The following is a 25,727-nucleotide window of genomic DNA, read 5'->3' on the forward strand; positions in this document are numbered from 1 at the left end:
GCAGATTTTATGTGTAACCCCACTAATCTTGAAATTCACCAGGATCCCCCTTTTAAGTATATCTTAGAATAGGCCCACGTCATTTATCAAGAGTCAGTGTATTTCACCATAATGAGCTCAAGTGAAGCCACAAAATTTTAATTTATATGTTGGATTTTTAGCTATACATAACTCTTTTGTCTTATTTTTAAGGGGTTGCTCAACAGCAGCACTGCCTAATAGAAAAATAATGTGAACTACATATGTAATTGAAAAGAAATAGGTGAAATTAATTTCAGCAGTATCCTACTTATCCCAATATTTCTAAAATATATATCAACATGTAATCCATATAAAACATGTTAATAGGATATTTTACCCCTTTTTTTGCAGTAAGTCTTTGAAATCTGGGGTATATTTGATACTTAAAGTGCATCTCAGTTTGCAGTTAGCTATATTTTGACAGCTCATTAATTATATACAGCCAGTGGCTACCATATTAACTTTCGTTTCCTGCTGCAGATAGCTTTAAAATATGGTAAATGTCTTGAAGGTGAAATGTTTGTCTATGGCAGCCACCCTCATCTCATGGAACTTTATTTTTTAAGATACGTGCAACTCTGGGAGACTTTTCTTCCTTTCCACTCCAGCTTTCTGCAGCACCCCAGAACTCAGCAGATGTCTTGAGGGGAAAACCAACTATGTGTTTTCAGTTCCTCTAGTTTCCAGTCCACCGAAGTAGCCCCAAGGAAACCACCAGAAGCTTTTCCTCATTTTCTTAACCCAGTGAAATCTCCCTGCCTGGAATACACTGAATATTCATCCTTATAAGCAAATATGGCCAGGGAAGAAAAGCTGCAAATCACTGACTAACTCCTGGAAATGTAGTTCATCTGGTTCTCTTTGCTTCCATCACTATCCCATGTCTTTTAGCAATATGATTTTGCAACTTACTCCACTTTTTTCTAGTTGTAACAAGAGTGTTGGCCTACTGTAATATCCTATATTCTGCTAGAAGGTGAAAGGCTACTCTAAAATTTTTGAAGTTAAGATCTAACATAGGTACATTTTTTTCTGTATCTCACATTTATAAGAAGGCAGCAGATTAATGAGACGGGTTAGATAATGTCAGTCAAGAAAGACTTAATAGGAAATATAAATACTGAAATGAGTTTTTAAAAGGAAAACAAATGTGAAATGAAGATGGATTAGTCAGTCTGCCCTTCCATTTCACGCTTTCCAGCACATAGTCTAATCTTACCAAGCATCTTGTTATTCCTGAAACATACCTTTTTTCTGATATAGAGTAAGTGGTTTTTAAGGGTTCTGGTTTCTGCTTTCTGCTACTCGCTAGCTGAGTGACCGAAGTTTCAGGTTCTACTTTATAAGACAGGATTGGTAATGTTATAAACCCTTCTAAAGAAATTGTTTGAATAAAAGAGATACTGCATGTTAAGCACTTAGCATAGAGCCTAACAGGTTAATAGTACCTTAGTATGTGTTGACTATGAGTGTGAATATCTTTTTTTTTTTTTTTTAAGATTTTATTTATTTGACAGAGATCACAAGTAGGCAGAGAGGCAGGTAGAGAGGAGGAAGCAGGCTCCATGCTGAGCAGAGAGCCTGATGCGGGGCTTGATCCTAGGACTCTGGGATCATGACCTGAGCCAAAAGCAGAGGCTTTAACCTACTGAGCCACCCAGGTGTCCAGAATGTGAATATCTTTTGTCCTCTTCTTCCTTATGTTCTACCACTGCCTTTCTGAAATATTCTTCCCACCCTTCTCCTCTTCACTTAGTTATCTCCTGTTTATACTCAGTGTCCCAGTTTGGATGGTTTCTCTTTCACAAAGGATTCTTTTGTTAGTATCCTTTCATAGAGCTGGTCTCCTTGGAAAACATAGATGCATGGGCTCTACCCTGTACTAATAAAATCAGTCTCTAAAGGGTGGGTCGAGGCATCTGCATTTTTATAAAAGCTCCTCAGGTGATTTTGAGGTATAGGTAGGGTTGAGAAGCACTGGCATAACACATAATTCTAGTAGAGTACCAGTCAAATTGGTTTGTCTTTCTTCATAGCTAGCATGTAAGTTTCATAAGGTCAGGAACTGTTTCTTCTTCCTGGTCAGATCCTAAGTATCTGGTATAAGGCCTGGAATATAAAGAGACTTTCTTTGTATATGAATTATATGTTTATGTTTAAAATGTTGGATAAACAATTAGAAGATAACGGGAAATTGTTTCTACAAAGTAGGAGTTGTTGAAACTGCTAACATTTAAATTTCATGCTCCTTCCAGTTTTTCAAAGGAAAAAAAAAAGGAAATTAACTTGAAAAGTTATATCACTTGCCTAAACTATTGTATACAGGAATAGTACCTGGCACATAGTATATACTCAGTAAATATTTAAAGAACTGAAATCATAAAAAATTGACAAAATAAGGTTCTGCTTAGCTTCCTAAATTATTTATTTTTGTTCTGGTTTTAAAAGATGCACAGTTTGAAACTGATGAACGAATTACACCCTTGGAATCAGCCCTGATGATTTGGGCTTCAATTGAAAAAGAACATGACAAACTTCATGAAGAAATAGAGAATTTAGTTAAAATTCAGGTATGTGTGTTATATTATTATTACTATTTTGCATATAACATCAAAAGAAATTAAGAGCCACTCAACAGAAGTTGAGCAGTAAACCCAAAGTAAAATTTAATATAATAATTCTCTTCAGAAATTTGACCTTTGGTTTATAATCTTCATGCAGGCTCTAAGAACTGGGACTTAATGTTTGCTACCTAAGTATATATTTGCCCCCATATGAGAAAATACATCACATTGATTTAAAGATCACAAAGCAACTTTCAAAAACAAATGGCTTGTGCTCTCACAGTTTCTATTCAGGGTTACAAATATTAAAAAAAAAAATTTAAAAAGAAATCAATGGATTTTTGTAAGTAGAAGAATGTAAAACTTTAGGTATGTAGAGGGAATTTTAGAAGTCACCTACTTACTCTTTAATAGAGTAAGTCATCTTACTCTATTAAAGAGTAAGAAGCTAAAACAGTCATTCAAAGATACAGTAGCAGGGAAAATGTGTTTTGCTAGCAGGCAAAGCAAATACTAAGGATTGTTCTAATTAAATATATTTGTCCTCATTTTTAGAAAATTATTTTATGGTGGGGTAGGAGAAAAAAATCTGAATGATCTCTCACCTTCCCCCAAATTAATTATTGTTAGTTTGGTGACGGCCAACGAGAATTAAAACCAGAAGAGAATGGCAGAAATAGGACTACTACTTCTAAGAATTTCAGCCTGGGACAAAGAAATGTGTTATATTATCTCAGTTTTGGGGGGTTCCAGAGAAGAAGGCCATCATTTTATACTAGTTTAACATTGAGTGGGTTACCATAGCAAACATGTAATACATTGCATACTATTTGTCAGGTACTGTTCTAGGCACTTTTCACATAGAAATCCAGTCCTTACGGCAACCCTAAGAATAGGTACTAGTATCTCCACCATTTTACATACAAAGAAACAGAGACACACGAGGTTAAATAGCTTGCCAGAGCTACCCAGATGATATTGGAAATTCCCTGTTTTATTATATACATTATCAGAAAGGCCAGATTATCAAATGCTCATTCAGAAGCATCTGGCTTCTGTTTCTGTTAGAAATTTTCCAGGAATTCTAACTAGCTAATTTTATGTATCCTAATCATCATGAATGCCAGCTACCTCCTCTTTCATTTCCCTTTTGCCCAAGTTAATATTTAGGTGGGTCCTAAATATATATAATGTAGCTCCTAATTTATTTATTAATGTCTGCTTTTAATTGGCCTAAATTCGAAAGAGCTAGAAATCTGTGCATTTATCAGTAAATATGCAAGGGGCCAGTGAAACATTTTTTACATCTTTTTCAAACCACAGTTATTTCATCTTTGTAAAGATATTTCCTGTCATGTATCAGAAAGTAAGTAAAGTAGTAGATAAGTAACTACTTTAAGTAACGTAGTTTAGACTTAACAGGATTTATATCGATATTAAACAATAGTTATACATTTAAATAAAGCAATCTAAGGTTTGTATTTGTCATCTTGTCTTTTAGGCTATAGCTGTTTGTATGGAAAATGGCAATTTTAAAGAAGCAGAAGAAGTCTTTGAAAGAATATTTGATGACCCGAATTCTTATGAGGTAGTTGTTTATAATAGAATCAGAATTTTAGAATTGCTTATATGGAGTGAGGTAAATGAAAGAACAATGGAGAAAGAAAGTGATGCTTTATCTTTTAAACAGTATGGAACAGTGCTGTCCAATAGAAATATAATTGCAAGTCACACATGTGTTAGTAGCCACATTAAAAAAGTTAAACTAGGGGTGCCTGGATGGCTCAGTGGGTTAAGCCTTTGCCTTCGGCTTAGGTCATGGTCTCAGGGTCCTGGGATCGAGCCCCGCATCGGGCTCTCTGCTCAGTGGGGAGCCTGCTTCCTCCTCTCTCTCTCTGTCTGCCTCTCTGCCTACTTGTGATCTCTGTCTGTCAAATAAATAAATAAATCTTTAAAAAAAAAAAAAAGTTAAACTAGTGAAACGGATTTTAATATTTCATTTAGCCCAATATATCCAGAAACATCATTTTTAACATTTAATCAACATAAAAAAATATTGATGGGTTATTTTATACTCTTTTTTTGTAGTGGGTCTTTGAAATCTGGTGTGTATTTTTTACCTATGTCTAAATTCAGGTCTCACATTTCAGGGGCTCAGTAACTACCTGTGGCTAATGGCTACCATATTGGGCAGCACAGGTACAGAAAAAAAGCTGCTTTTTTTTTTTTTTAAGATTTTATTTATTTATTTGAGACAGAGAGAAAGAGAGCACCTACATGGGCAGGTGGGAGGGGCAGAAGCAGGCTCCCCGCTGGTCTGGGAGTCTAGTGGCCCTGGGGTCATGACCTGGGCTAAAGGCAGCCAGTTAACCTACTGGGCTACCCAGGCACCCACAGAAAAAAAAGAAAAAAACAACAGTATAGCTTGTTTTTCTAGAGGGTTCTTACGTGATCATTAGTAGTTTATGTATTTATGTGTAATGTTAAGATCAATTGAACTTAGTTCTTTAAAGATTAAAAATAAAATGTTAGAATAAATTGAGCTTATTTTTACTTAAAGAAATAAAAAATAGTTTTATACATTTTTAGTGAAGTTTATTGAACAGTAGCATACTATTAATAGCATATCTGTACTATAAGTGTATAAAAAGATGTGTTTTTGCAAAAGAAACATGCTTTTGTAATGACCCCCTAGATCAGGAAAAAGAACATTGCCCACACCCTCCTGTCAATGTCCCTCCCATCTTTTCAAGGATAGCCATTATCCTGACTTGCAACATCCAAAATTAGTTCTACTTGTTTCCATATTTTATGTAATGTAATCATTTAGCAAGGGTTTTTTTTCGTTGTTGTTGTTTTAGATTTTTATTTATTTATGTGACAGAGACAGTGAGAGAGGGAACACATGGAGGGGGAGGGGGAGAAGGAGAAGCAGACTCCCTCTGAGCAGGGAGCCCAGTGCAGGGCTCGATCCCAAGACACTGGGATCATGACCTGAGCCGAAGGCAGACACTTAATTACTGAGCCATCCAGGTGCCTCCATATAGCAAGTTTATGTAAGATTGATCCATGGTGTTGCTTGTAACAATAGTTGACTTGGTCTCATTGTTCCATTATTAGAATATGCAACTTAGGGACGCCTGGGTGGCTCAGTGGGTTAAAACCTTAGCCTTCAGCTCAGGTCATGATTCCAGGGTCCTGGGATCGAGCCCCACATCGGGCTGTCTGCTTAGCAGGGAGCCTGCCTCCCCCCGCTCTCTGCCTGCCTCTCTGCCTACTTGTAATCTCTGTCTGTCAAATAAATAAATAAAATCTTTAAAAAAAAATAAAAAAGAATACTACGTTGAGAAACATTTGATTTACTTCCTGTTTGGGGCTGTTACCTTCTTTTACACATCTTTTGTAGAACAAATAACACGTGTTTCTGTTGGATATATACTTATAGAATTGATGGGTTGTGGGATATACATATACTCGGTTTTAGTAGATTCTGCCAAACAGTTTTCCAAAGTGGTTATGTTATATCCGTTCGCTCAGTAGTGTGGAAGAGTTCCACTTGCTTTACAGACCTGCTCTGTAGTTTTCCTTGTAGTCATTCTGGCAAATATGTAGTAGCATCACATTGGGTTTTGGTTTCTCTTCCTTTGAACAGTGAAGTTGAGCACCTTTGAGCGTGCTTGTATAGAGTTGGGGGTGATCACCTTAATCTGTTGAGGGACTGAGCAGAGTCAAGAGTAGGTTGAAGTTTTATTAAGGCTCCATTTATTTCTAATTTGCTTTTGTTTCTAAGGTATAAACCTCCACAGAGATTCCACCTGAAAGCTTGATGTGTTTATTGGGTTCCATGCCCCTACATTTTTTGCCTTAACATGTGAGGTTACTGAAAAACCCCACTCTGTACAGCACAGAAAAAAAAAAAAAGCTTACAGCCAATAAGCGTAAAAGGAAATGCTTAACCTCACTAGCATGAGTAATCAGGGCAATCCCACGTAATATGTTGAAATAGTATTAACTAAACCTCAGGCTGGCAATGATTAAAATACCTTAGAATACTAACAGTTGGCTCAAGGAGTGGAGAAATGGTAAGGCTGCCATACCTTCTCAGTTCTGTAAATTAGCTCATAAACTTGAGAGCATTTTAGCAAAATCTGAGTATACATTCCAGCAATTCTACTTCTAGATAAGTCCCTAGAGTAATTTTTTTTTTTACTGCACATTTTTAAAAGCCATGAAAATTTTCTTTTAAAGATTTATTTTAGAGAGAAAGCACGTAGCGGGGGAAAGACATAGGGAGAAGCAGACTTTTAAGCAGACTCCCCATTGAGCATGGAGCCCAACTTGGGACTTATTCCCAGGACCCCGAGATCATGACTTGAGCTGAAATCAAGAGTTGGTCACTCAGCTAACTGAGCCACCCAGGCACCCCTAAAAGCCATGAAGTTTTATAAAAACAAACAAACAGGTCCCACTAAGACAGTTGGTCTGGAGTAGAGACTAAGAAGTAGAATTTTTTGAAGGTCCGGTAGCTTTTACTGTGCAAAACCAGTCTTGAAAGAACTAATGTCCAAGAAAAGCTTGTACTGTGCACAAGAAGACCTATAGAAAAATGTTTAACAGTATAGCAGTAATAGAAAATAGCTTTTAAATGCTTTCAAAAGGCTGGAAGAATGGATGAATAAATGCTATTTTTGATAAGTGGAATGTTGTAATGAGAGTGAAAGCTAGTCCTATAAAAATCAAATCAACATGGATAAATGTCACAGAGTTGAGCAAATATAGCAAGTTCCAGAAAAATACGCATATGCTAAATAGTACCATATATTTATGGTTACCTTCATTCTTAGTGCAAGTGTAAAGGAATGTGTGGATATGGTAAATTCTAATTTAGGATAATGGCTGCCTTGAGAGGAGAAGCTAGAGGTGTAATCATTATGGTAGAAAAAGAGGGCTTCAGTAGTACAGATGATGTTTTATTTCTCAAATTTGGCAATGAACTTTCAAGTTCATAATTTATTTTTTAATCCTTCTGTATGTGTGAAATACAAAGTAGTTTAAGTAAGAAAAAAATGCATTGATGGGCCATTTAAAACAGAATTTTTAAAAATCTCATGTGTCTTTGAGTTTATAATGTGATTTTTTTGAATTAAATAAGATAGGATTTCTACCATCTTATTTGTGATTTACATGTTAATTTATTTTTCCTATTGTCTTTAGCCTTTAAAAAGGAAATTGCATAAGATAATCTCTCAGAGAGATACATTCCACTCAATTTTTCAGCACTTCAGCTACAACAACATGATGGAGAAAATTAAGAGTTATGTGAATTCTGTGATAAATGAAAAATCATCAGCCTTTCTTATGAAGGTATGCATATTTCAGAGAGACTCTAACAATAGAGTAAGGAGAGATTATTACAATAAAGGAGAATACTTGAAATAGAAATCCTTAAAAACTAATCAGAATTTTATTTAGTGATTTTTGTAGAATGACAGTGTTACAATTAGTGAATCTAAAGGGTTTATTGGTGATCTTTGTAGTATTTTTTAACTTTTTTCAAATAAGAGTTGGGGAAATTTTTCAAAATAAAAAGTTGAGGGGAGAATAGATCAAAGGAATTTTTAGCATGTTTTTAGAAAAAAGATTTAGACTGAAGAAGGACCTTTAGAAAGTTTTTTTTGTAACATTTTATCCTCAGTCTTGGCCTCAAAAAGTTTTAGCTTCTGTTATAGGGGAGCACTGATTGAGTATAAATACCTGGAATTTTTATTTTTTAATTGTTATTTAATTTTTAAAAGAGTTTGTTTAGAGAGGCAGGGGAGAGAGAGAATCCCAAGCACACTCTGTGCAGAGCATGGAGCCTGATGGAGGGCTCAGTCCCACGATGCTGAGATGATGACCTGAGCCTAAATCAGGAGGTATATGCTTAACAGACTGAGTCACCCAGCTGCCCCTATCTGGACTTTTTATTGATTTTTTTTTTCCTAAGTAACCTTTTATCTTAAAATTGCCTACTGAGTGCCCCATGTATCAAACATGTACAAAGAAATCTTCTCCGTACGATTTATAAACCAAGCAGGTGACTAAAGCAGCTGCTGTTGATAATAGTTACTGGAGAAAACACAACACAGTCCCTTTCTTGACCGGTGACCAGATACTTTAGTTATGACTATCAAAGAATTAGAAGGCTTAATTTTAATGTTATTTGTTCAGAATGGTGTAATGGATTCCTTTCTCTTCAACAACTCCATTTTTTAAGGCAGCAGCAAAAGTAGTAGAAAGTAGAAGGGCAAGAACAACTCAAGATAAACCTAATGGTAACAGTGTTGAAGTGGAAACTGAAGCTAATTTGGATGTAGGAAAAAGGTTCGTAAATTCATTAATACATTTTTGTTTTCATGGATTCATGTTTATGTGAAAGTATTGCTAGTGAGCCATTTTTAACAAAAATAATTTTATTATAGAGGGTATGTTTTACTGATTAGTAACATTTGGATATTTGGAGTACTGTACAGTTACTTCATAATTTATACAAATTGTTATATGTACTAAGCAAAATAGTACAGTTTAAATAGTGTGAGTAATACCATTTACCATTCCTAGGCAACGTAGGCTCTGGAACAGTGTTGAGGTTGGAAACTTGAATCCTCTGTGCCCCTTAGATCTCAGATCTCACATGCCGTTGTCAGTGCCTTACTATACTAAAGGTTATTCTAGTGTTTGCTTGTTTGTTTTTTTTTTAAGATTTTATTTATTTATTTGACACAGAGAGAGATAACAAGTAGGCAGAGAGAGAGAGAGAAGGAAACAGGCTGAAGCAGAGATTCTGACTCGGGACTCGATCCCAGGACTCTAGGATCATGACCTGAGCCGAAGGCAGAGGCTTTAACCCACTGAGCCACTCAGGTGCCCCTTTAGTATTTTAAGATACTGTTCGTGGGGCACCTGCGTAGCTCAGGTGGTTAAGCCTCTGCCTTCAGCTCAGGTCATGATCTCTAGGTCCTGGGAACAGAGCCCCATGTAGGGCTCCTGGCTCAATGGGGAGTCTGCTTCTCCCTCTGCCTCTTCCCCTGCTTGTGCTCTCTCTCTGTCTCTCTGTTTCTCTCAAATGAACAAATAAAATCTTAAAAGAAAAAAGGATACTGTTCCTACATCTTCAGTAGTAGCCTAACCACTTCATCTGGTGCTCAATCGGGGAAATTGTGATTTGCTTCAGTGCTGGAGGGAAATGGGCTATGTCGGTCCTATACATAGTAGTTCCCCTTGTCTGTGGGGGGATGCATTCCAAGACCCCCCGTGGAGGCCTGAAACCACAGGAAGTACCAAACTCTATATATACTATATTTTTAGCTATATATACATACCTGTGATAAAGTTTATTTATAAATTAGATACAGTAAGAGATTAACAACAACAATAGAACAGTATAATGTAGTAAAAGTTATGTGATTATGGTCTCTTCTCTCTCAGAACATCTGAGTTCTGAGACAGTGTGAGGATGTGAGCTGATAAAATGCCTACGTGATAAGATGAAGCAAGAAGAACAATGCAGGCATCATGACCTGGTCATCATGACATAGTGTTAGGCTGATGAGATCGTCAAGAGGAGGATCATCTTCCAGGTGCAGCTGGCCATGGGTAACAGAAACTGGAAAGCAAAACCACAGATAAGGGGGACTACTGTATTGAGAGACAAATTCAGTCTCTAAAATTATTTCTTTAGGGATTTTCAAATTTTTACCTTTTGTTTTGGCTTTAGAAGCTAACCTTATTGAAGAAGATAAACTCTACCACTATCAAGTTCTTTTCTGTTGAACCTGTGGTCCATTCCCTCTATTCTTCTACCCTTAACCCAAGGCCACATGTCAAATCCATGTCATCTCTGGATGGATGGATTTGGCAGTGGATGTAATATCACTCTTTTTTTTTTCTTGGTCATGTGACTTGAGTGCTGCAGGCTCCTCATCTCAACTACTTATTTAGAGGTGGGGATTGGGTTTCATGTTGGACGGACATGCATTGCTTATACCTCAGGACTAAGCTTATTCATTATTGTCTATCCTTGTCCCTACCTATCTGTGATCTGCTCCCTCACTGATCTTCCCCCAAACCCAAACTCTATTAAGGTCTTACTGTTTTCTAAGATCCCTTTTAAGAAGTAGAGGTCATTTTTATTGGCTAAATTATTTCATTCTGTTTAGGAAATCAAAGTTAAGTAGTAATACCAAGACCAAGTACATTGTGGAGCCTAGCCTTCCAGCGCAGTGTAATACTGCTTTAAAATCAAATTAAAGCTTGCTATGATTCATGCAGATAATGAACACATTTCCTATGTACTCTAATGTAGTACTGCTCGCTTATTTCAGATGCCTCTTACACAAGACGCAATTTAACGTGTACACAGAACTGTTGATGTTCTCATCTCTCTCTGTATCCTGACTCTCCTCACACATCCAGTTATCTCCCCAAGTGTTGTAAATCCCATCTTTATGCTTCTTTAATATAGTTCTTCTTATTACTTGTATCCTAGGTTATTACTTAGCTTTGTACCATATAAATCCATTTTTTACATGACTTCTAGAATTAGTGTCCCATAAAAATAAACCTATTTAAGTCACTTTCCAACTTAATAATCTCTTTTGGCTTTCTTTTTCCTGCTAGATGAGTTAGAGTTTATTGGCATGGCAAGCCTTACAAGGCCCCTTTCTGTTTGTTTTTGTTTGTTTGTTTGTTTCTTTGTTTTTCATATACAACCTTATCCCTAAGCTTACCCTCTCCTGCCCACATACATGGTACTTTCTAGCAACACAGAATTTCATCCTGATCCTCAAATATTAAAAGCTTTTTCATGCCTGTCTCTTGCTTCAATTTTGAATTCCCCTCTTTTTGTTGTCTCAAGGCAGCTCCTTACTTGCCTTTCAGGGCCTTGCTCAAAGATCCCCTATGTTTTACTGAGCTCTGATCAGTTGTCACTTCTGTGCTCCTACAGCATTGAGTCACGTTTCTATAAAAGGACTTCTCTTGGATGGTAACATACCTATTTATCTTTATGTATTTCTCACTAGACTGAGAATCTTTCAAAGTTTCTTAATTAGCTGTGTATCCTTGGTACTTAGTTCAAGTACCAAGTGTATATTAGAATTTGCAATGCACTGGACCCAGAGAATAAAATTAGAGACAAAATGAAGATCAAGAACCAAGCAAATCTCAAGACCACCCTGGAGCAAATAGAATCAGGACAAGTAAAGCATCAGATTCACCAGTATTAGGACAAAAATCAGCAGGACACAGGCGAGCAAGGGTAGAATCAGAAATGTGATTGTAAAATCAGACAATAGGAAAGATGAAACCTTCATATTATCAATGGTAAATGAAATAAAAACTTTGATAAAGCTTATAAACTATTTTGAGGCAATAAGAATTATAGACAGGAAACAGGAACTGAGGCAGACATTACATAATTTGTTGTTAAAATGTATAGACTTAAATGCTAAAGAAGTTGAGATGAAAGCCTCAAGGAGGGGTGAGTATTGTGCAGGCCCTTGAAGGATAGTTACGATTTTTACAGTTGGACGAAGAGGAAATGTCATTTTAGGATAGAAGAATAGTTCCAGTGAAGGCACAAAGGTGTAAATGGTTATGCTGTGTTTGTGGAAGCTAAGTTTAACTTGGGGCGGGACTTGTTAAAAAGTTCAGTTGGAGGCTGGTGGGGAGGGCAAGAAATTAAATTTAAATCCATGGAAATAAAGAGACATGGGAGAGTTTTTGAAAGAGTGACATGAATGCCTGGTTACATTAACTCTGCTTAACTTTACGTTTGTGAAAGCTTGATTTAATATCTGGTAAGTACATCTGGGCAAAATTATCCATGTTGTAATGGACTCTATATGTCCTGATGTTACCAGGGTTTCTTTCCAAAGATACTTTGTATAAATTGAAATATGACTGGATTATGTAGTAAGTATTGACCTTGTGAAAAGTTTCTTTTGTTTACATTCTTACATATTTTTTCTTTTTTTAAAGTGTTAGTGACAAACAGTCTGCAACTGACTTCTCAGGGAGTACAGTGTCCTTGTTGAGGTGAAGTAAATGGACATTTTTTCTTTTCTTGTCTTTAAGATTTTTGATTGAAGTACTTCCTGCAGACCTAGATGTTTTATAATAACTGTCATGTTGATGGTGTAATTTAGAGAATGCTGTAGGTGCCTGCTTTTCTCAACAGATATTCAAGACCTTCATGTGTCTTGAAATTCCAAACTATGGAGACCTGCCTCTGGGATCCTGAGTTGTTACACATTGTTTCCACAAGGCCATTATTGGCATTACATGTATAGGGAGTGCTTGAACTTAAAGCAGATGTTTAATAAACTCCTACTGTGTCCTAGAAACAAGGTTATGTTGCCAGGGGTTTGGGGGCAGTTACATTTCTGATGTATATCTCAAATTCTAATTTTATGAAATTACTTGAAACACTGTGTTTAATCTACTAGAAATTTTGTGACAGACAATATAACATGGCTCAGAGAACAAAAGGTCTACATCAATGATTTTAGAGATAGAGCAGTTAGGATGCTGAATAGGAACCATAGTGGGAGGTTTTGATTTAGTGTGTGTGTGGGGGGGGAGTCATTCGATATGAGGAATTGAGAGGTCAGGATTATATATGGGATATCCACAAGAACATGGAAATAACATGATAAAACCATCACTTGAGTGTAGAAAAAGATCCATGAATGATGAAAAGTGCTTGCAAGGGTCTGAATAACTCTGAAGTATGGTAGATGATGGTACACATTAGTAGAATGAATCCACAAGGGCTAAGATTTCTTATGGAGGCAGGATCCTGAAAGTGGCATTTGTTAGGAAATGGAAAGTATAGATACCCACCTCTGGGACCCTGTGTTCAAAGAAGGTAGAGGCCGGTCTACTTGAGCCAGCCACAGAGAAATATTCTCTGTAAAGGAAATTTTAGGCAAAGCGAAGAGGTAGAACTGGTGAAGAGTTTGATAATGGCATTCCAAAGAGCACAGTAGAAAGTTTTGGGAGGAAGGGAATGGATTAGTAGGTTTCATGCATGGGTACTTAGGTAATGATACAGATTTTAGGTGGTGACAAAATCATTTCCTAAGTTTAGGTGAACTAATTTTTTCATCTAAACTGGCTCCTTTATAAAATTGGAATAATACCAACTTTGCAGGGTTGTCAAAATTTTGCCACACAGTTTCCAAACAACCTTCATTTCAAAAACACTCCTTTTGGAAGCTGTGAAGATAAGTGATACCTATCATTATGTGTAAAGAAATTTTAGAATTTAGGAGAGAATGAAAGTTAATAGCTGATAGTCTGAGGATTTTTTTTTTCTTCACCTATCTAATTAGAAGGCCAAATGAATCTTGATTTCTAAGTAGCTGAGATGGAGAAAATAAGTGATGGGAGGAGAGGGAAGCCAGACAACAGAAGTTTTAAGAGGCCAAAAGTTAAGATGGAGCACTCGGAGCACCCGAGGAAACAGGCCAAAGTAGAAGAAGGTCCTGAAATAGAGATTAAGACAAGTCAGCTAGCTTCTTTCATTGCTTTTCTACTCTTTGTGGAACTAATCCCATGCTTTTTTGTTCAATTTAGGTGTCACAAGAAGCTCATTCTATCTAAGTCAAAACACGGAAGCCAACAACAGGATTTTAGAAGGGAAGAAGAAAGAATGGAAATTCTTCAAAGTGAGTACTCATAGTACAGTTTTAGAAGTAGAGAATTGATGTGTCCTTGAAAGTGGTCCAGCCCTTGCCCTCCCTACTACAATAGCCAGAGACACTTCAGAAAGCCAAAGCACAAAGGACTAAATGCCATACCTTCATAGAGTTAGAAAGTTATTACTTAGTTTAGAAAGTTAGCTATTCTGATTGCCTAACTTAGAGTACTTATGCTATGATGGTACACTGCTTCTCTACCTTAACTTTATTCAACAACTTGAAATATTTACTTAATCTGAAACATACCATGGTTATCATGATAGTTATGTTCTGTAAAGTTACTGTGGTTGGTGAATACTAAGCATTACTGGGGAATTACAGGGTTAGATTCCTTTCAGCCTCTTGTCACCAGTTTTGTCAGCTGATAAATACATACCCTTATTCAGTGTGTTTCTGTGTTTCTGTTTAAAGATACTAATATATAATGTTGATTCATTAACCTTGAATTTGTGGTAAAGTAGCAGTGTGTAACTCATGCCTAGATGAAGCTTTCTTTTTTTTTTTTAATATAATTTTTTATTTTTTATAAACATATATTTTTATCCCCAGGGGTACAGGTCTGTGAATCACCAGGTTTACACACTTCACAGCACTCACCAAAACACATACCCTCCCCAATGTCCATAATACCACCCCTTTCTCCCAAACCCCCTCCCCCCAGCAACCCTCAGTTTGTTTTGTGAGATTAAGAGTCACTTATGGTTTGTCTCCCTCCCAATCCCATCTTCTTTCATTTATTCTTCTCGTACCCACTTAAGCCCCCATGTTACATCACCACTTCCTCATATCAGGGAGATCATATGATAGTTGTCTTTCTCTGCTTGACTTATTTCGCTAAGCATGATACGCTCTAGTTCCATCCATGTTGTCGCAAATGGCAAGATTTCATTTCTTTTGATGGCTGCATAGTATTCCATTGTGTATATATACCACATCTTCTTGATCCATTCATCTGTTGATGGACATCTAGGTTCTTTCCATAGTTTGGCTATTGTGGACATTGCTGCTATAAACATTCGAGTACACGTGCCCCTTTGGATCACTACGTTTGTATCTTTAGGGTAAATACCCAATAGTGCAATTGCTGGGTCATAGGGCAGTTCTATTTTCAACATTTTGAGGAATCTCCATGCTGTTTTCCAGAGAGGTTGCACCAGCTTGCATTCCCACCAACAGTGTAGGAGGGTTCCCCTTTCTCCGCGTCCTCGCCAGCATCTGTCATTTCCTGACTTGTTGATTTTAGCCATTCTGACTGGTGTGAGGTGATATCGCATTGTGGTTTTGATTTGTATTTCCCTGATGCCGAGTGATATGGAGCACTTTTTCATGTGTCTGTTGGCCATCTGGATGTCTTCTTTGCGGAAATGTCTGTTCATGTCCTCTGCCCATTTCTTGATTGGATTATTTGTTCTTTGGGTGTTGAGTTTGCTAAGTTCTTTATAGATTCTGGACACTAGTCCTTTATCTGATATGTCGTTTGCAAATATCTTCTCCCATTCTGTCAGTTGTCTTTTGATTTTGTTAACTGTTTCCTTTGCTGTGCAAAAGCTTTTGATCTTGATGAAATCCCAGTAGTTCATTTTTGCCCTTGCTTCCCTTGCCTTTTGTGTTGTTCCTAGGAAGATGTTGCTGCGGCTGAGGTCAAAGAGGTTGCTGCTTGTGTTCTCCTCAAGGATTTTAATGGATTCCTTTCGCACATTGAGGTCCTTCATCCATTTTGAGTCTATTTTTGTGTGTGGTGTAAGGAAATGGTCCAATTTCATTTTTCTGCATGTGGCTGTCCAATTTTCCCAGCACAATTTATTGAAGAGGCTGTCTTTTTTCCATTGGACATTCTTTCCTGCTTTGTCGAAGATTAGTTGACCATAGAGTTGAGAGTCTATTTCTGGGCTCTCTATTCTGTTCCATTGATCTATGGGTCTGTTTTTGTGCCAGTACCATGCTGTCTTGATGATGACAGCTTTGTAATAGAGCTTGAAGTCCGGAATTGTGATGCCACCAACGATGGCTTTCTTTTTCAATATCCCTTTAGCTATTCGAGGTCTTTTCTGGTTCCATATAAATTTTAGAATTATTTGTTCCATTTCTTTGAAAAAGATGGATGGTACTTTGATAGGAATTGCATTAAATGTGTAGATTGCTTTAGGTAGCATAGACATTTTCACAATATTTATTCTTCCAATCCAGGAGCATGGAACAGTTTTCCATTTCTTTGTGTCTTCCTCAATTTCTTTCATGAGTACTTTATAGTTTTCTGAGTATAGATTCTGTGCCTCTTTGGTTAGGTTTATTCCTAGGTATCTTGTGGTTTTGGGTGCAATTGTAAATGGGATTGACTCCTTAATTTCCCTTTCTTCTGTCTTGCTGTTGGTGTAGAGAAATGCAACTGATTTCTGTGCATTGATTTTATATCCTGACACTTTACTGAATTCCTGTATAAGTTCTAGCAGTTTTGGAGTGGAGTCTTTTGGGTTTTCCACATATAGTATCATATCATCTGCGAAGAGTGATAATTTGACTTCTTCTTTGCCGATTTGGATGCCTTTAATTTCCTTTTGTTGTCTGATTGCTGAGGCCAGGACCTCTAGTACTATGTTGAATAGCAGTGGTGATAATGGACATCCCTGCCGTGTTCCTGACCTTAGCAGAAAAGCTTTCAGTTTTTCTCCATTGAGAATGATATTTGCGGTGGGTTTTTCATAGATGGCTTTGATGATATTGAGGTATGTGCCCTCTATCCCTACACTTTGAAGAGTTTTGATCAGGAAGGGATGCTGTACTTTGTCAAATGCTTTTTCAGCATCTATTGAGAGTATCATATGGTTCTTGTTCTTACTTTTATTGATGTGTTGTATCACATTGACTGATTTGCGGATGTTGAACCAACCTTGCATCCCTGGAATAAATCCCACTTGGTCGTGGTGAATAATCTTTTTAATGTACTGTTGAATCCTATTGGCTAGTATTTTGTTGAGTATTTTCGCATCTGTGTTCATCAAGGATATTGGTCTATAGCTCTCTTTTTTGGTGGGATCCTTGTCTGGTTTTGGGATCAAGGTGATGCTGGCCTCATAAAATGAGTTTGGAAGTTTTCCTTCCATTTCTATTTTTTGGAACAGTTTTAGGAGAATAGGAATTAGTTCTTCTTTAAATGTTTGGTAGAATTCCCCCGGGAAGTCGTCTGGCCCTGGGCTTTTGTTTGTTTGGAGATTTTTAATGACTGTTTCAGTCTCCTTACTGGTTATGGGTCTGTTCAGGCTTTCTATTTCTTCCTGGTTCAGTTGTGGTAGTTTATTTGTTTCTAGGAATGCATCCATTTCTTCCAGATTGTCAAATTTATTGCCGTAGAGTTGCTCATAGTATGTTCTTATAATAGTTTGTATTTCTTTGGTGTTAGTTGTGATCTCTCCTCTTTCATTCATGATTTTATTTATTTGGGTTCTTTCTCTTTTCTTTTTGATAAGTCTGGCCAGGGATTTATCAATTTTATTAATTCTTTCAAAGAACCAGCTCCTACTTTCGTTGATTTGTTCTATTGTTTTTTTGGTTTCTATTTCATTGATTTCTGCTCTGATCTTTATGATTTCTCTTCTCCTGCTAGGCTTAGGGTTTCTTTCTTGTTCTTTCTCCAGCTCCTTTAGGTGTAGGGTTAGATTGTGTACCTGAGACCTTTCTTGTTTCTTGAGAAAGGCTTGTACCGCTATATATTTTCCTCTCAGGACTGCCTTTGTTGTGTCCCACAGATTTTGAACTGCTGTATTTTCATTATCATTTGTTTCCATGATTTTTTTCAATTCTTCTTTAATTTCCCGGTTGACCCATTCATTCTTTAGAAGGATGCTGTTTAGTCTCCATGTATTTTGGTTCTTTTCAAACTTCCTTTTGTGGTTGAGTTCTAGCTTTAGAGCATTGTGGTCTGAAAATATGCAGGGAATGATCCCAATCTTTTGATACCGGTTGAGTCCTGATTTAGGACCGAGGATGTGATCTATTCTGGAGAATGTTCCATGTGCACTAGAGAAGAATGTGTATTCTGTTGCTTTGGGATGAAATGTTCTGAATATATCTGTGATGTCCATCTGGTCCAGTGTGTCGTTTAAGGCCTTTATTTCCTTGCTGACCTTTTGCTTGGATGATCTGTCCATTTCAGTGAGGGGAGTGTTAAAGTCCCCTACTATTATTGTATTATTGTTGATGTGTTTCTTTGATTTTGTTATTAATTGGTTTATATAGTTGGCTGCTCCCACGTTGGGGGCATAGATATTTAAAATTGTTAAATCTTCTTGTTGGACAGACCCTTTGAGTATGATATAGTGTCCTTCCTCATCTCTTATTATAGTCTTTGGCTTAAAATCTAATTGATCTGATATAAGGATTGCCACTCCTGCTTTCTTCTGATGTCCATTAGCATGGTAAATTCTTTTCCACCCCCTCACTTTAAATCTGGAGGTGTCTTCGGGCTTAAAATGAGTTTCTTGGAGGCAACATATAGATGGGTTTTGTTTTTTTATCCATTCTGATACCCTGTGTCTTTTGACAGGGGCATTTAGCCCATTAACATTCAGGGTAACTATTGAGAGATATGAATTTAGTGCCATTGTATTGCCTGTAAGGTGACTGTTACTGTATATGGTCTCTGTTCCTTTCTGATCTACCACTTGTAGGCTCTCTCTTTGCTTAGAGGACCCCTTTCAAGATTTCCTGTAGAGCTGGTTTGGTGTTTGCAAATTCTTTCAGTTGTTGTTTGTCCTGAAAGCTTTTAATCTCTCCTTCTATTTTCAATGATAGCCTAGCTGGGTATAGTATTCTGGGCTGCATGTTTTTCTCATTTAGTGCTCTGAAAATATCATGCCAGCTCTTTCTGGCCTGCCAGGTCTCTGTGGATAAGTCAGCTGCCAATCTAATATTTTTACCATTGTATGTTACAGACTTCTTTTCCCGGGCTGCTTTCAGGATTTTCTCTTTGTCATTGAGACTTGTAAATTTTACTATTAGGTGACGGGGTGTGGGCCTATTCTTATTGATTTTGAGGGGCGTTCTCTGAACCTCCTGAATTTTGATGCTCGTTCCCTTTGCCATATTGGGGAAATTCTCCCCAATAATTCTTTCTAGTATACCTTCTGCTCCCCTCTCTCTTTCTTCTTCTTCTGGGATCCCAATTATTCTAATGTTGTTTCGTCTTATGGTGTCACTTATCTCTCGAATTCTCCCCTCGTGGTCCAGTATCTGTTTGTCCCTCTTTTGCTCAGCTTCTTTATTCTCTGTCATTTGGTCTTCTATATCACTAATTCTTTCTTCTGCCTCATTTATCCTAGCAGTGAGAGCCTCCATTTTTGATTGCACCTCATTAATAGCTTTTTTTATTTCAACTTGGTTAGATTTTAGTTCTTTTATTTCTCCAGAAAGGGCTTTTATATCTCTCGAGAGGGTTTCTCTAATATCTTCCATGCCTTTTTCGAGCCCGGCTAGAACCTTGAGAATTGTCATTCTGAACTCTAGATCTGACATATTACCAATGTCTGTATTGATTAGGTCCCTAGCCTTCGGTACTGCCTCTTGTTCTTTTTTTTGTGTTGAATTTTTCCGTCTTGTCATTTTGTCCAGAGAAGAGTATATGAAGGGGCAAGTAAAATACTAAAAGGGTGGCAACAACCCCAGGAAAATATGCTTTATCCAAATTAGTAGAGATCCCAAATCGTGAGGGGGGAGAAAGTGGATAAAAAGAGGTTCAAAAAGGAAGAAAAAAAAAGAAAACAGAAAAGAATTAAAAAAAAAAGAAAACACCTAAGAAAAATATAAAAAAGAAAAAAATATATGTATTAGATAAACTAGTAAAAAATCGTTAAAAAAGAAAAAGGTAACAATTAAAAAAAAATTTTACCCGAAGGCGAGAAAAAAAAAAAATGAAAAAGAAAAAAATTAAATTAACCGCAAGACTAAAAAAAATCACAGGGAAAAAACCATGAGTTCCGTGCTTTGCTTTCTCCTCCTCTAGAATTCTGCTGCTCTCCTTGGTATTGAAACCGCACTCTTTGGTAGGTGAACTTGGTCTCCGCTGGATTTCTTGTTGATCTTCTGGGGGAGGGGCCTGTTGTAGTGATTCTCAAGTGTCTTTGCCCCAGGCGGAATTGCACCGCCCTTACCTGGGGCCGGGGTGAGTAATCCGCTTGGGTTTGCTTTCAGGAGCTTTTGTTCCCTGAGCGCTTTCCGTAGAATTCGGGAGGACGGGAATACAAATGGCGGCCTCCTGGTCTCCAGCCCGGAGGAGCCGAGAGCCCAGGGCCGCACTCCTCAGTGCGTGCTCAGAGAACCGCGCCCAGTTACTCCCGTCTGCCTGACCTCCGGCCGCGCTCCGAGCTCACCGAGCCTGCGACCGGTTCAAGGTCACCCCGAGCTGCGAGCTTACTGTCGGCTCTGTCTCTGTACCCGGCTTTCCCGTTCCAATACCCGCAAGCTCTGCGACACTCAGACACCCCCGATCCTTCTCTGACCCTGCGGGACCTGAGGCCACGCTGACCCCGTGTGGGCTTTGCCCCGGGTAGCCTCTGGAGCGATGTCCCTCAGCGGAACAGACTTTTAAAAGTCCTGATTTTGTGCGCCGTTGCTCCGCCGCTTGCCGGGAGCCAGCCCCTCCCCCCGGGGTCTATCTTCCCGTCGCTTTGGATTCACTTCTCCGCCGGTCCTACCTTTCAGAAAGTGGTTGTTTTTCTGTTTCCAGAATTGCTGTTCTTCTTCTCTTCGATCTGCTGATGGATTTTCAGGTGTTTGCAATCTTTAGATAAGCTAATCTAGCTGATCTCCGGCTAGCTGAAGTAGTCTCGGCCTGCTACTTCTCTGCCATCTTGACTCCTCTCCTAGATGAAGCTTTCTAACACACATTTTTTTTTTTTTTCTGTTGGGAACATTCTAGTGTTCTTTCACTTAGGAACAGCATCTCCACAATACATCTTGGGGCCATTTTAAAAAGCTATAGTACCCCAAAACACAAATTGTTGCATTAAGTAGAATCTAAAAAAGACAGTTATTTATAACATTGCTAAAACATGAAGGCAAAGCATCACTTTGCTTAAGCTTAGCTGGGAGCACACATATTAGGTGAGATAATTTTTTTTACAGCGATCACAAGTAGGCAGAGAGGCAAGCAGAGAGAGAGGGGGAAGCAGGCTCCCTGCTGAGCAGAGAGCCAGATGTGGGGCTCGATCCCAGGACCCTGGGATCATGACCTGAGCCGAAGCCAGAGGCTTTAACCCACTGAGCCACTCAGGCGTCCCCTTTTTTATTTGCTCTGTTCATGTCCATCAGTGACCACAAAAGCACAATATACAAAAGTGTATTGATTTTAGAGTACAAATTATTAGCAGGGAAGTAAATTCACAAATACAGAATCCATGAATAATGACGATTGACTGTGGAATCTAGCTACCCTCCTTATTGGATTTAGAATTTATTCTTATAAAAGACATTGCTTGATTTAAAAAACACGCAACAATAACCAACAAAAAATCCTTAAAAGTAGTCCATAGGGGCACCTGGGTGGCTCAGACGGTTGGGCACCTGCATTCGGCTCAGATCATGATTCCAGGGTCCTGGAATCTAGCCCCATGTCGGGCTCCCAGCTTAGTGGGGAGTCTGCGTCTGCCTCTGCCTCCCCTTCTTGTGCTCTGTCTCTCTCTCTCTCTCTCAAATGAATAGATTAAAAAATCTTTTAAAAAGTCCATAATTGTTTTAAATTACAAATCTTTAAAAAAATATTTATTTATTTGTCACAGAGAGAGAGAACACGCACAAGCAGAGTGGCAGGCAGAGGCAGAGAGAGAAGCAGGCTCCCTGCTGAGCAAGGAGCCTGATGTGGGACTTGATCCCAGAACCCTGGGATCGTGACTGAGCTGAAGGCAATGGCTTCATCGACTGAGCCACCCAGGCGTCCTTTAAATTACGATTTTATTGTAAGTTTCTCCTCGGTATGTATTCAGTCAGCAAATGTTCACAGAACCTACACTACATTCTAGATACTGTGTGAATGAATGAATGAACAAGTACATGCATGCAAGGATTTTTTTTAAACTTCATTGATCCACACCTAGCAGCTTGTGGTCAATATGAAAATAATAGATGCACCAGCTTGATGACAGGGACATAGTAGGGCTGCAATAAGTATTAATTGAATACATTCATAATTGATGGCTGGTGACAGGGCCAGTATTAACTAGTATTTGTAAATTAAAGCTCTAAAACATTTACATCCATAAATACTGTTGTCTTCATTTTAAAAATGGTAAAGTTAAACTCAAATAACTGCTTCATGTTGTTATTCCAAAATTGTGTCTGCATCTATTACTGCAAAATGGCTAGGAATCATAATTCTAAGCTAAAATAATTTGGGGATTCTGAACTTTTAATTTCATAATACAAAATTCAAAGAAGTAGAGGCACATTTTTTTAGATTCTAAGTAGTTGATTAGTAGTTAAACTCTAAGAACTGTAACCTCATTACAGACTGGTTTGACAGTGACTGTGGATATTGAGCCTAGAAGATCCTGAGTTTTAGTACATTTTTCAACTTTTTGTTAAATGTTAGTAATATATGCGTACACATTTTTTTTTTTTTTATTTTTGTTTTGTTTAAAAGGTATGCAGTTTCCTCTCTCTTCATAGAGGATATTAGTTTTGTTTATGCTGAATTTTTTCAGATTTGTAAAATTGCCATGTACTTTTAAAAAATCAGGTGATTCAGAGAACTTGAAAGAAAGAAAATCAACTAAATTCTTTCTGTGCAGAAAAAACTTACCAGCATTCAGTGAAATGATGTGTAAACTCATTTAATCTTCAACAACCTTACAAGTACCTTTTTTTAAAAAATTCATCCCCATTTTACGGGTGAAGCCACTACAAAAAGAAATTAAGTAAAATATACTTGGTCACAGAAATAGTGAACCAAACTAGAATTTGCAGTTAACCTTCTTGGGGTGCCTGGGTGGCTCAGTGAGTTAAGCAACTGCCTTCAGCTTAGTCATGATTTCAAGATCCTGGAATCAAGCCCCATGTTGGGGCTTCCTGCTGAGTGGGAGCCTGCTTCTCCACATCTGCTACTCCCCCTACCTATGCACTCTCTCTCTTTCCCTCTCAAATAAATAAATCTAAAAAAGAAAAAAAAATTGACCTTTCTTAAGTAAGCTCTATGCCCAACATGGGGCTTGAAGTCACAACCCCAAGATCAAGAGGTTCATGCTCTGCCAGCTGAACTGGCCGGGCAAAATCGGACACTGACTGCAGTGCCTGTGCTTTTAATTGCTGGACTAGACTATGTCAGTGGAAAAATAGTCAAAAATTCAGAAAAATGTGATTAGATTACATGTTACTTTAAAACACATTAACATTTTGAATTTCATGTAAATGCTATTTCATAAGAAGTATTTCAATAATCTGTATGATTCCTCCAAAATGAAGGGATATAGAATTTGAAATGCTTCAAGAGGTTGAATCAGGTTGCCTCTGTAATCTTAAATTTAAATTTTAGACTGTTGAAGGACTTCATCTAAAAAGGGTGGTATTATGGGGCACCTGGGTGGCTCAGTGGGTTAATCCTCTGCCTTCGGCTCAGGTCATGATCTCGGGGTCCTGGGATCGGGCCCCGCATCGGGCTCTCTGCTCGGCGGGGGGGCCTGCTTCCTCCTCTCTGCCTGTGTCTCTGCCTACTTGTGATCTCTGTCAAATAAATAAATAAAATCTTTTTAAAAAATCAAAATAAATAAATAAATAAATAAAAAGGGTGGTATTAGCCAGCAACAACAAAAACTTCTCCCACTAATTCCCAGTTTTTCAATTACTTGAAATTAATAATTGAATTAATTTTTAAATTATTTTGTATGATAAAAGTTTGTAGAATTCTCTTCTCTAGCCATAATTTCCAAAGGAGTTTAATCTATTTAAACTGATTTATTGCTGATTACCATTCCTTTGACCATCATGTCCTCATTCTATACCTCTTGTTCTGCTACATTTTTTTAAAAAGATGGGATTATAAGTACTATATTTCTAAATATTTACATCACTGAGAAGCTCTGCTCTTCTTTTTTCTTTTTGGGGTGAGAAAGGGAATTTACTGCCTCGTACTCATAATTTCAGAGGTACGTTAGCTAGCGACAAGTGTGGCTGGCTGGATCCAGCTACTCAAGCATTTTTGTCAGACCTGGTTCCTCTGTGTCCCTCAGCTCCACTTTTCTCTGTGATGGCTTCCCTTCCGGGAAGACTCTCTTCAAGTGGCAACCCCTGACAGATTCTCCTGTCATCACTGAAGTGGAAGATGTTCTTTTCTTTCTCTTTTCTTTTTTTTTTAAATTGAAGTATAGTTAACACACAATGTTGCGTTAGTTGTGTGTGTTTAGTGTAATAATTGGACAGCTCTATGTATTATGCTGTGCTTACTCCAACGGTAGATACCATCTGTCTCCATACTTCATTATTACAATAAAAAAAAAAGCCACTGACATAGGGACTATGCTGTACCTTAAATGTGTACTGTTTTTTGCTTAAAGGGAAATTTAGCTAAACGTAATATTCTTCAGAGATACTTTTCTTTAAACTTTGCAGATACCGATCCATTTTTTGACTTTATAAGTGCTGCTATGGACAAGTCTAATGTCAGCCTTTCTTCCCTCTTTGTATGTGAGTTGCCTATTATTCATAGATTCCCAGATCTTTTTTAATATGTGCATTTAATGCTATAAACTCCCCTTTAATTACTGCTTTAGTTTCATCCCACAGATTTTGAGATGTTGTTTATTCATTTAGTCCAAAATATTTTTTTCATTTCCTTAAGACTTTCTCTCTGACTTCTGGGCTATTTAGAAGCTGTCTGTTTAATTTCCAAATAATTAAGGGTATTTCAGATATCTTTCTTTTAGTGCTTTCCAATTTAATTCTGTTTGGGACTGAGAATATACTTTGTAGGATTCTTTTTTTAATTTAAGATTTGTTTTCTAGTACATGGTAGGGCCTGTGTTGGTGAGTGTTGATGTGCACTTGAATGTGAATTCTGTTGTAAAATATCAGGTCAAGTCGATTCATAGTGCTGTTCAGATTTTGTGTGTGCTTGCCTACTTTTGCCTGTTCGTTCCACCAATTACTGAGAGACAATATTAAAACCTGTAATTACGGGGCGCCTGGGTGGCTCAGCGGGTTAAAGCCTCTGCCTTCAGCTCAGGTCATGATCCCAGGGTCCTGGGATCGAGCCCCACATCGGGCTCTCTGCTCAGCGGGGAGCCTGCTTCCTCCTCTCTCTCTGCCTGCCTCTCTGCCTACTTGTGATCTCTGTCTGTCAAATAAATAAAATCTTAAAAAAAAAAAAAAAAACCTGTAATTACGAATTTTGTTATTAATTATTAATCTGTGCTAATTT

At 37.7% G+C, this 25,727-nt stretch overlaps 1 protein-coding gene across 5 annotated transcripts in view; it reads left to right on the forward strand.

Annotated features, from left to right (window-relative positions):
* Positions 1 to 25,727, forward strand: part of TERF1 (telomeric repeat binding factor 1) — a 40,573-nt gene that overhangs the window by 7,820 nt on the left and 7,026 nt on the right. Inside the window, exons 3-9 of one of the 5 annotated variants that reach the window (XM_059394714.1) lie at positions 2,470 to 2,591; positions 4,087 to 4,176; positions 7,800 to 7,949; positions 8,842 to 8,948; positions 12,606 to 12,662; positions 14,205 to 14,296; positions 22,099 to 22,266. In XM_059394714.1, coding sequence (XP_059250697.1) covers positions 2,470 to 2,591; positions 4,087 to 4,176; positions 7,800 to 7,949; positions 8,842 to 8,948; positions 12,606 to 12,662; positions 14,205 to 14,296; positions 22,099 to 22,163 — 683 coding nt within the window. In that variant the 3' untranslated portion in view covers positions 22,164 to 22,266. Of the gene's footprint in view, positions 1 to 2,469; positions 2,592 to 4,086; positions 4,177 to 7,799; positions 7,950 to 8,841; positions 8,949 to 12,605; positions 12,663 to 14,204; positions 14,297 to 22,098; positions 22,267 to 25,727 lie in introns of those variants that run through there. The other 4 variants (XM_059394710.1, XM_059394711.1, XM_059394712.1 and 1 more) reach the window with 4 other exon arrangements.

The sequence above is a fragment of the Mustela nigripes genome, chromosome 3 (genome assembly GCF_022355385.1).
Source record: "Mustela nigripes isolate SB6536 chromosome 3, MUSNIG.SB6536, whole genome shotgun sequence".
NCBI lineage: Eukaryota > Metazoa > Chordata > Mammalia > Carnivora > Mustelidae > Mustela > Mustela nigripes.